The following is a 10,640-nucleotide window of genomic DNA, read 5'->3' on the forward strand; positions in this document are numbered from 1 at the left end:
ATTAGATTGGCGCAGTACCAACAAAAGCCGAGGCGGGGGTTTGAGTAAAGGGTAAAAGTTAGGACTTTCATTCCAAGAGATCTAGTCTTGCGAAAGGTTGTTGGAAGTGCAAGGAATCCCTCTTGGGGAAAATTGGGCTAAATTGGGAGGGGCCTTATCAAGTAACTTCAATAGCAGGAGTGAGGGCTTATCGGCTAGAAGATCTTGATGGACTTGTTGTACCTCGTCTATGGAATGTGAACTGTATGGCACCGAGGTTCCCAGACCCAATTGGGCCCTGGGTTCAGGCCCAATAGCACGGCCCCCTTACTTTAAATTCTGCTTAAAACTACCTTCACAAACTATGAGTTTTAAATCTCGACCCCTAACCGATGCTCGGCATAAATTTCTCGAACAAGTAAGAAAGTCTTGTCCAGACGTACCATAGGGTGCTCGGTAGTTCCAGGAAACATCACTCCCAAGCATATTAACCTGAGTTGGAACCAAGTTCCAAAGCCATAATCTCAGCATTCCACTCTCACCTAAACACCCACTTACAACAGATAATATTGGACCTTTGATTGCACTAACAATGGTAGTAATCATGACCTTCCCACTAACTTAGATCTATAAATAGTAGAAGTTGGGGAAGAAATGGGGGTCAGAAAACGGAGGGAGAAAAAACAAGAGAGAGAGAGAGAAGGAAAATTACTTTGATTCTCTGTGCCGAGAACGACCCAAAGTAGGAAATCCACAAACCCACCTCATAAATAAGTTGTGAGCCCAAGTGAAGTTAGGTCCAATAATTTCATTTCCGACGCTCACAATTGGCGCCCACCATGGGGCCATCCTACGAAGCTGTGGTTCAACTAAGACTCAAACGAGGGAAATGTCCGAAGGGCGTTCGGGAGGGCACGCCAAAAGTGGTTCGATAGGATCTTCTCGAGGTTCCACATGGCAGGAAAGAAGACAGAAAAGGCGTGAGGATAGGGAGCGTTTGCGAGGAGAAGAAGAATCTGGCCTAGGAGAGGGATCGAACCAGACTCACCGAACGATGTTGGGTGCCTCGGGACACGGGCAGCGTGATGATAGGGACCGAAAGCTGGAGCGGTTGCGCAGACTAGTAATGGATCTAGAGTTGGAAGCAAGGGGTCGGTGCCAAGGAAGGAACTGAAACCACCGACAAAGGAGAGATGGTAGCATGGGCAATCGAGGCGAAGAGAGCTCTAGCCAGTTCGATCCCCAATGATTCCAGGACTGGTCACTCTCCCAAGAATCACGCCAACGCAAGAACCACTCACACTCCTGAGAGACACGTTATCACTGGAACCGTTCATGTTCACGTGGATACGACGACCGAGGCTCGGATTCACTAGAGGAACGGCAAACCCACAATGCTGCCATGGACGCCATGAGCCAGGCCTTACGAAGAGCTGCTCGGTCACCATTCTCCAATGAAATTGAACAGGCCCCTATGCTGAGTCAATTTACACGACCACCATTCAATTCCTATGATGGGAAAACGGACCTTGTGGAGCATGTCAGACATTATATCCACATGATGTCCTTACTTGCACACAATGATGTGCTGATGTGTAAGGTATTTCCCTCTAGTCTCGGCTCCACGTTCCTGAGATGGTTCAATGGGTTACGAAAAGGTTCCATTCACAGCTTCGCCGAGCTGATCCAAGAGTTCGGTAGTAGATTCGTAACATGCAGCCGAGTGCTGCAACTAATGGATGCGCCACTTTCCATAAAAATGAGGGTCGGCGAAACCCTTCGGAGTTACGCCAGTCGATATTGGGAACTATACAACGAGATCGGTGGGGGAAATGAGAAGATAGCAGCAAGCACCTTCAGGATGGGGCTTCCCGAGGATTCTGAACTACGGGAGTCGCTGACGAAAAAATCTTCCGAGGATATGAGGCAACTTATGAAGCGCATTGAAGAGTAAAAGCGTCTCGAAGATGATCGGCTGTAGAATAAGGGGAAGGCCCCAGTGCTCGGCAGATCTCAGCAGGGCATTATTCCGGCAAGACCAAAAAAGGATTTCAGGATGCAGGAATCAGAAGCGCAAATTGAAGGAGTGAATGTGGCATTCAAAGAGCCGGTGCACAAAATTCTGGATCGGATTAAGAATGAATCGTTCTTTAGGTGGTCGAACAAGATGGGGGGTGACCCATCTCGGAGAAATCAAAACTTGTACTACACATACCACAGGGATAAAGGGCACACCACCGAGCAGTGTCGGGTATTAAAAGATCATCTGGGGAAATTAGTAAAAGTAGGGTATCTGAAAGAGTTCGTAGTGGATTCCGTAGACCGAGATGCCAGCCAGGGTGTTCAGCAGAAAAGGAATCCCCTCCCACCACCGCTGGGAGTGATCGAAGTCGTCCACACTGCCCCGAGAGGTGCGGCCACAGTTAAGGGAGTATTGACAATGGCCTGCACGGAGGGAGAATCACCCCAGAAAAGGATGAAAGTTGGTCAGCTGACGATCTCTTTTGACGAGGAAGATTTGGAGGGGACGATCCAACCTCATGATGATGCGTTGGTAGTAACAGCACGGATAAGCGGGTTCTTGGTGAAAAAAGTGATGATAGATCAGAGAAGTGGAGCTGACGTAATGTACCCAGATTTGTTCGAGGGGCTCGGATTGAAGAGCCAGGACTTGGTGAAATATGATACGCCACTAGTCTCGTTTGACGGAAGAGTCGTGATCCCCGAAGGTCAAATTTCTCTCTCCGTGGACATGGAAGGCAAGGAAGTAATGGTGACCTTCATAGTAGTCAGATCATTCTCACTGTACACTACAATCTCGGGAAGGCCGTGGATTCACGCAATGAAGACTGTTCCGTCCACCCTGCACGTGAAATTTAAATTTCCCACCGAGTATGGAGTCGCCGTGGTACGAGGGAACCAACGAATGGCTAGGCAGTGTCTTGTCGCGCGGTCAAGTCGAAGGGCGAACAGGTTGGACAAACAGAAACCACCAAAAGAGAAACTTTATAGCAATTACAAAAGCCCCAAGGAGAAACAGGGGCGGATGGTGTTGAGGAGGTTTTGAAGGTTAGAATCTTTCCAGATACTGACAGGTATTTCTGAATAGGCACGAGCATGAATGACCGAGAGAAGATAGAGATGTTGTTATTCCTTTTGCAGAATGTGGGTGTTTTTGTTTGGAGTCCGTACGAAGTGCCCGGCGTAGATCCCGAGTTCATTGTCCATAAGCTTAACGTGGACCAATCATTCCCCCTGAAAAAGCAAAAACCGAGAAGAGCATCGAAGGAGCATGTTAACGCGGTAAACTTGGAAGTCCAGAGGCTGAAGGAAGCAGGAGTGATAAGAGAAGTGTTCTTCCCGGAATGGTTAGCAAATACAGTGGTAGTAAAGAAAAAGAACGGTAAATAGAGGGTTTGTGTGGATTTCACAGACTTAAATCGGGCATGTCCTAAAAATCCGTTCCCAATGCCCAAGATTGATCAATTAGTAGATGCCACATATGGGCACCCGAGGATGAGCTTCTTGGATGCTTTCCAAGGGTATCACCAGATCGCCTTATCACCCGAGGACCAAGAAAGGACAGCATTTATCTCCCCAGGTGCAAACTATCACTATGAAGTCATGCCATTTGGGTTGAAGAATGCCGGAGCCACTTACTAGCGAATGATGACGAGGATGTTCCGAGAGAAAATTGGGTGCATGGTAGAAGTATACATTGACGATAAGGTGGTAAAGAGTAGACAAGAATCACAACATACGGAAGATCTTTGGGAGTGTTCGAGATACTTCGGCAACATAAGTTGCGCCTGAACGTCGAGAAGTGTACTTTCGGTGTGGGGGCTGGTAAGTTCTTGGGGTATCTGATCTCTACTCGGGGGATAGAGGCCAATCCCAACTAGATAGAGGCCGCGAATCGTCTCAAACCGCCGAGCAATCCCAAGGAAGTACAAGTGCTAACTGGGATGTTAGCCGCCCTAAATCGATTCATCTCCAAATTTATTGATCGTTGCAGACTATTTTATCAAATTCTGAAGAAGTGGAAGGGGTTTCAGTGGGACGAGGAATGTGACAAGGCCTTTCGAGACCTGAAGGAGTACTTGGCGCAAGCACCCATGTTAACGGCCCCGGAGTCCGGAGAGGATTTGTTTATGTACCTCTCAATGTCCAACCACACCGTGAGTGTTGTGTTGCTAAGGGACCGAGGAGTGCAGCAGCTGGTGTATTACATAAGCAAAACCTTAGTAGATGCTGAGACGAGATATCTGCCCTTGGAAAAGTTTGTGTTGGCTCTGGTGCACACCACGAGGAAGCTGTCGTATTACTTTCAGGCTCATATTGTGTTCGTCCTCATCGAGTATCCCCTGCAGTCATTGTTAAAAAGATCAGACTTCACGGGCTGAATAGCCAAGTGGGGAACTTGGTTGGGTTCGTTCGACATAAGGTACCGGTCGCGAAGCTCGGTGAAAGGACAGGTTCTTACTGATTTCATTGCAGAATTCACCCCTAAGAATGATGAGAAGATAATCTGTAATGTAGAAAGTCGCCCGTGGAAGGTATTTGTGGACGACGCTTCGAATGCTATAGGGGCTGGAGCTGGTATTGTCATAACCACCCCGGAGGGCATACGACTAGAGCATTCCTTTAGATTGGGATTCAAAGCCTCTAACAATGAAGCCGAATACGAGGCCTTTCTAGCCAGATTGAGGGCCGTATTGCGCCTAGGCGCGAAGGATGTGGAGATTTATTCAGATTATCGATTGGTTGTTTATCAGATCCTAGGAAGCTTTGAAGCTCGGGACTCTCGGATGAAAGCTTATCTGAGCACAGTTAAGCAAATCATTAGCAAGTTTGGGGCAGTGAAGGTGGCCCAGGTAGGTTGGGCACAAAACAGACACGTCGACTCGCTGGCCACGATGGCCTCGCCGACTACCGAAGAGATTTCTTGGCTTGTCAAAATAGAACTTATAAGGGAGCCAAGTATCGATATGAAAGATAACTGTAACCCGGCCGGGGTTGAGGTGGCCATGGTATCAATAGCCAATATGTGCTGGATGAACCCAATCATAGATTTCCTAGCCGAGGATAAAGTTCTAGACGATGAAAAAGAGGCTAAAAAGATTCATCGAGTGGCTCCCCGGTATTGGCTGTCGGCAGATCGCAAATTGTACCGGAGGTGTTTTGCAGGCCCGTACCTTTTATGCCTACATCCCGAGAAAGTAAATGAACTTCTGACCGAGCTGCATGACGGAGTGTGTGGTGGCTATGTTGGGGGGCGATTTTTAGCACATAGGGCGATGACCCAGGGGTTTTGGTGGCCACAGATGCAGAAGGATGCCGCAGAATATGTCTGGAGGTGTGAACAATCCCAAAAACACGTCCCTCTAATCCACCAGCCAGTAGGTCATCTAAACCCCGTCAGCAGTCCATTGACGTTTGCACAATGGGGGTTGGACATCCTCGGCCCTTTTCCCCGAGCAACAGGTAACCGCCAGTTCGTGTTGGTGGCAGTTGATTATTTCACAAAATGGGCGGAAGTCGAGGCCTTGGCCAATATCCAGGATATTGACGTGAAAAAGTTCGTATGGAAAAACATAGTCATAAGGTTTGGGGTGCCGGACTCACTGATATCAAACAATAGGTTACAATTTGATAGCAAAGGTTTCCGAACCTTTTGCAGCGATCTCGGCATTAAGAACAAATATTCTGCTCCGGTGTACCCTCAAAGCAATGGCCAAGCTGAGGCAGTGAATAAGACGATTTTGAACGGGTTGAAGAGAAGGTTGGACGGGGCAAAGGGGAGGTGGACCAAAGAGTTACCTAACATTTTGTGGGCTTACCGTACAACTCCCAGAAGATCCATGGGTGAGACCCCTTTCTCCTTGACATATGGGATAGAGGTCGTGATACCGACCAAAGTGAGTCTGTGCAGTGCACGGGTCGCAGGATTTGACCCTGTCCAAAACACCGATTTAATGATGGAGCACTTGGACTGGTTAGAAGAATGCCGGGAGACAGCAACCATACGGCTCGCGAAGTATCAACAGAGACTTGCCCAAAGACACAACCAAGATATAAAGGGTAGGGAATTCAGCGCCGGGGACTGTTGAGAAAGGTCGTGGGAAACATGTGGGACGTAGCTACAGGGAAGCTAGCTCAAACGTTGAAGGGACCGTACAGAGTTACTGCCATTGCAAGCACGGGAGCTTACTACCTGGAAGACCTTGACGAAAGGCCACTCCCCCGGCCATGGAATGTCCACAACCTAAAGAAATTTTATCCGTGACCATCCATACACGGGAATGTAAGTCCAAATCTTGTACTTCGCTAAAATCAAGTTAATGATGAAGTTACTTGTCTAAGCTGTTTTCGATTCCGTTATTGCACTTTAAGTAAATTGCATATTTTGTACGAATAAAATAAAAAAAAAAAAAAAAAAAAAAAAAAAAAAAATCTAAGGATAGAAACCTCATTCTCGGTTCGATCAAAATCACCGAGCAAGTGGAAACCTTATCGTTACAAAAAAAAACTCTAAGGACAGAAACCTCATTCTCGGTTCGATCAAAATCGCCGAGCAGGTGGAAACCTTATCGTTACCCAAAAAAAAAACTCTAAGGATAGAAACCTCATTCTTGGTTCGATCAAAATTTCCGAGCAGGTGGAAACCTTATCATTACACCAAAAAAAAAAAAAAAACTCTCTAAGGACAGAAACCTCATTCTCAGTTCGATCAAAATCGCTGAGCAGGTGGAAACCTTATCGTTACAAAAAAAAAAAAAAAAAAAAAAAAAAAAAAAAAAAAAAAAAAAAAAAAAAAAACTCTAAGGACAGAAACCTCATTCTCGGTTCGATCAAAATCGCCGAGCAGGTGGAAACCTTATTGTTACAAAAAACTCTAAGGATAGAAACCTCATTCTCGGTTCGACCAAAATCGCCGAGCAGGTGGAAACCTTATCACCCTTACAAAGACTAATGTCTGGAATTTCATTCTCGGTTCGTCCAAAATCGCCGAGCAAGTGAAAACTGTGCGCCAAGTTTTTGAGGCACCATGCCATTTACACTCTCAGGAAAACGAACACATGTTGTATAAACGCGATATATTGGGGTATGATTTAACCCACTGTGTAGGCAGCTCCCGGCCAAACATGCGACAGAATAAATAGCAATGACGAAAATAGATAAAGAAAGACAGCACCGAAGGTCAAAGTAATGCGCTCGCAGACATGATCCAAACAAACACACAATGAATAGATGGTCATTCAAAAAAGTTAAAAGCAGAATTAATGTCTCATCGCCAAAACTCGGCAACCGTTTACAGGTCATCCCCGCGAAATAAGAAAATTGTTCAGTCACCACAACCCGGTGACGTAGGCAAATTTACCAATTTAAAAAAAAAGAGAGAAAAAATGCAGTAAAAAGAAGTAAAAGCATAAAAAAAGCGGTACGACAAGTAACTTAGTCAGGTGGAGGGTCTAGTCTGATCTGTTGCTTCAGGCTGCTGCTGGTCGGCCACGAGAAAATGCAGGTCCCCACCGAGTAGGTCTTGTGCATTTGGGATATTGGTGGCTTCCATTTCATCTGGCTCAGCATAAGCATCGATCTGTTCCACCAGCTTCCTCAAACTTACTGTTTCTTCAAACTTACTGTTTCTTCCTCCTCAACGGACACTGGGGGATCCTACACGGCAATAACAGTGCTCGGAAAGGGAATCTGGCTGGGGTCTCTCAGGGGGAATCCTCGGGAACACCCAAAGCTTGCAGAGCGGCAAACCACCCAGCCTCAAAACCCAGCCTTCGAGCTTGGTTCACCACCGGTTCCGCAGAATTCTCGGCATCGGCAAACCCTTCATTATACCATTTATCCTCACAAGCCTCCAAAGCCGCCCTCAGGTCGGTAAGTTCCTCAGCTTGGGTTGTGTTTAGGCTAACTGCTTCAACTAGCTTGACGTCTGTTTCATTCTGCTTAGCCAGGAGCTCTGCGCACCTCTTCTCCGCCAAAGCTCTATTCTTCTCCGCAGCAGTAGCCTTTTTCTTGGCAGAATCAGCTGCCTTCAGTTTTTCCTTCGCCGTTTTGGCAGCTGACTCCCGTGCCTCCCTTTCACGATCAACCTCCTCGGCAAGATCCTTTACACGGCCAACCAGAATATGGGCCAATTGAGCAGCTTGACAGACACAGAAATTAGTACGGAAACAAAAAGAAAGGAATGGTAAGTAATTGACAAATAGAGAGTTACCGCGATAGTATGCCACTCTAACCGGCATTCTACAGACTCCTCCGACCCGTCTTCAAAGGCATGTACTTCATTAGGAAAAAGAAGACCCGTGGCCAGGGTCTGAGCAATGCGACCCCCCTCACCTTTCTCCTACATCCGTACATAGGCAGTTGAGGGTAGAGGCTTGCCGTCCAACAGAAACTTAGGCTTCCACACTAGCGCAGCTTGGGAGGAGGACACAACACTCGGCCCGACCTGGGTTTGCAGCTCATGAATAACGATACCTCCTATTGGCCGGGGAGGAGTCTGAGCGGCTACATCTCCCGGACCCGTGGACGGTTGATCGGTAGCCCTCTGCCTTTTCCGGGCTCATCCAGCTTGAGAAGGGAGTGGAGAGGGAGGTGCCTAGGTTTAACTCTGAGAGGGTAGGGGCTGAGTGGCCTGCTGCGCACCGGGCACAAAACAATCAATGGTCATGGTCTTCCTGGTCATCATGTCTTCGCCGAGAAGGGGATTGGTGGCCGACAAGTTGGTTACTTCAACCGCAAGATGCTCGGCTTCCGCAACAGGGGCCTTGGGTTCAACGGGGTTCTCGGGGTGAGTGGGTCCTTGAACAAGAGCTTCTTCTTGGATAGCCTCGTGAGCTAACTCTCGAAGACGCTGAGACATGCGCTCCGCAGACTCGTCCCACAAAGGCGCTAGCTCATCCGAGCAGGTGTAACGCTTTCCGAACTCCCTCGCCTCGCCGGTCGTAAGCTTCGGCAGTAGAAAATTTGCGTACCGAACGTCTATATATGACAAAAGTGGGCTGTCAACTAACAGCGCCTGTTTAAAGGACTGCTAGGTAGAATAAACGGGTCCTACTTCGAGGATCAGGTGTGAGGCTCGGAGTTGTCCATCCTAGTGCACAAATATCTCGGAACGAAGGATAAAATTTAAGTCTCTGACGTGAACTGTTCTAATGTTTGGGACGAACACTTTGCCGTTTGCAAAAGAACGAAATGCAATATCAACAGCCAATAATGAAAAGCTACTTCAATAAAAATAAAATAAAAAAAGGAGGGAAAAATGGTTAAGTTAGAGATTAGTACGAACCCACTTCATGCCGTGAAAGGGGGCAGGGGACCTCCCGGCAAACCAGTTACAGCGCACCCGGACAAACTCCCCGGCCGAGTTCCTATTCAAATCAGGTAGGCATGATATCAGCCGTACCCGATTATCCCTAGTTTTTAAGTAATAGTTGGAAGTTTTGTTCCCACAGAGACTATTCATGCGGTTAATGTCATGGTGATCTAACTGTAAATCAAAGGTGTGATTCAACCTACTAACGTAGCTAACTACCCGGTAAAAGTTGGGAGGGAGCTGGTCGGGACACAACCCGTAGTACCTAAGTGTGTTAGTCAAAAGGGGATCCACAGGGAACCTGACCCCACCCTCTAGAATTTCCATTAAAGGAAAAAAAGCTGTACCACGCCCTCTGTGGAGATCGATTTCGCTCTTATGGCAGTAAGCCATTTCCACGTCACCGGGGATATCAAACTTCTGCCTAAAGGTGGCCAAAGCAGCTGAGACCTCCAGGAGATAAGAGTAACCCATTTTTGAAATTTAATACTGTGAGAGGGAACTCGTAGAAAGAAGTTGAAGGAATAGGAAAGGGAAGAGAACTTACTTTGGGCTGTAAGGAAGAAAGAAACTCTGGGCTGGTGAGTAAGCGCTCAAATGAGTGATTGGCAAAGAATATGCTCAAGAAATTAGAGGTGAAAAAGTGAAAGAATGTTCTAAAGAGAACTATTTATAGGAGCAGAAAAGGGCATGGGAACGTTTAACCAGCATTAAATGGGCACGATTCACGAAAGACCCTACGAATGCCAAAGATAACCGACACACGCGCCGCTTCGGTTCACGAACCGTCAGGTAATAATGACAACTGAACCTGGTGCACCGGAATAGCACGTCTTTTAAGAAGAGCATTAATGGGAAGCCATAACCGCATGAGTCCCTAGCCGTAGAGCTTTCGAAACCAAAAGGCTTGGTCGGTTCCTTAATTCTCTTCGGCAGCCGGGCATGAATCAATATGGGGCTAATGTATGGCACCGAGGTTCCTAGACCCAATTGGGCCCTGGGTTCAAGCTCAATAGCATGGTCCCATTACTTTAAATTCTGCTTAAAACTACCTTCACAAACTACGAGTTTTAAATCTCGACCCCTAACCGATGCTCGACATAAATTTCCTGAACAAGTAAGAAAGTCTTGTCCAAACGTACCGTAGGGTGCTTGGCAGTTCCAGGAAACATCACTACCGAGCATCTTAACCTGAGTTGGAACCAAGTTCTGAAACCATAATCTCAGCATTCCACTCTCACCTAAACACCCACTTACAACAAATAATATTGGACCTTTGATTGCACTAATAATGGCAGTAATCATGACCTTCCCACTAACTTAGATC

The 10,640-nt window shown here is 47.1% G+C and overlaps 3 protein-coding genes across 3 annotated transcripts; all 3 read left to right on the plus strand.

The window, feature by feature from the left end:
• Positions 1-1,381: 1,381 nt before the first annotated feature.
• On the plus strand, positions 1,382-1,933 carry LOC115958837. The gene has a single exon (XM_031077082.1). It carries the CDS (start codon positions 1,382-1,384, stop codon positions 1,931-1,933), a length of 552 nt encoding a protein of 183 aa, XP_030932942.1.
• Positions 1,934-2,035: 102 nt separating this feature from the next.
• LOC115958842 lies at positions 2,036-3,046 on the plus strand. The gene has a single exon (XM_031077096.1). The coding sequence runs from the start codon at positions 2,036-2,038 to the stop codon at positions 3,044-3,046; it is 1,011 nt and encodes a 336-aa protein (XP_030932956.1).
• A 50-nt stretch (positions 3,047-3,096) lies between these two features.
• On the plus strand, positions 3,097-6,089 carry LOC115958851. The gene is made up of 2 exons (XM_031077105.1): positions 3,097-3,382; positions 4,477-6,089. Exons 1-2 carry the CDS (start codon positions 3,097-3,099, stop codon positions 6,087-6,089), a joined length of 1,899 nt encoding a protein of 632 aa, XP_030932965.1.
• Positions 6,090-10,640: the final 4,551 nt, after the last annotated feature.

The sequence above is a fragment of the Quercus lobata genome, chromosome 2, assembly GCF_001633185.2.
Source record: "Quercus lobata isolate SW786 chromosome 2, ValleyOak3.0 Primary Assembly, whole genome shotgun sequence".
Lineage (NCBI taxonomy): Eukaryota > Viridiplantae > Streptophyta > Magnoliopsida > Fagales > Fagaceae > Quercus > Quercus lobata.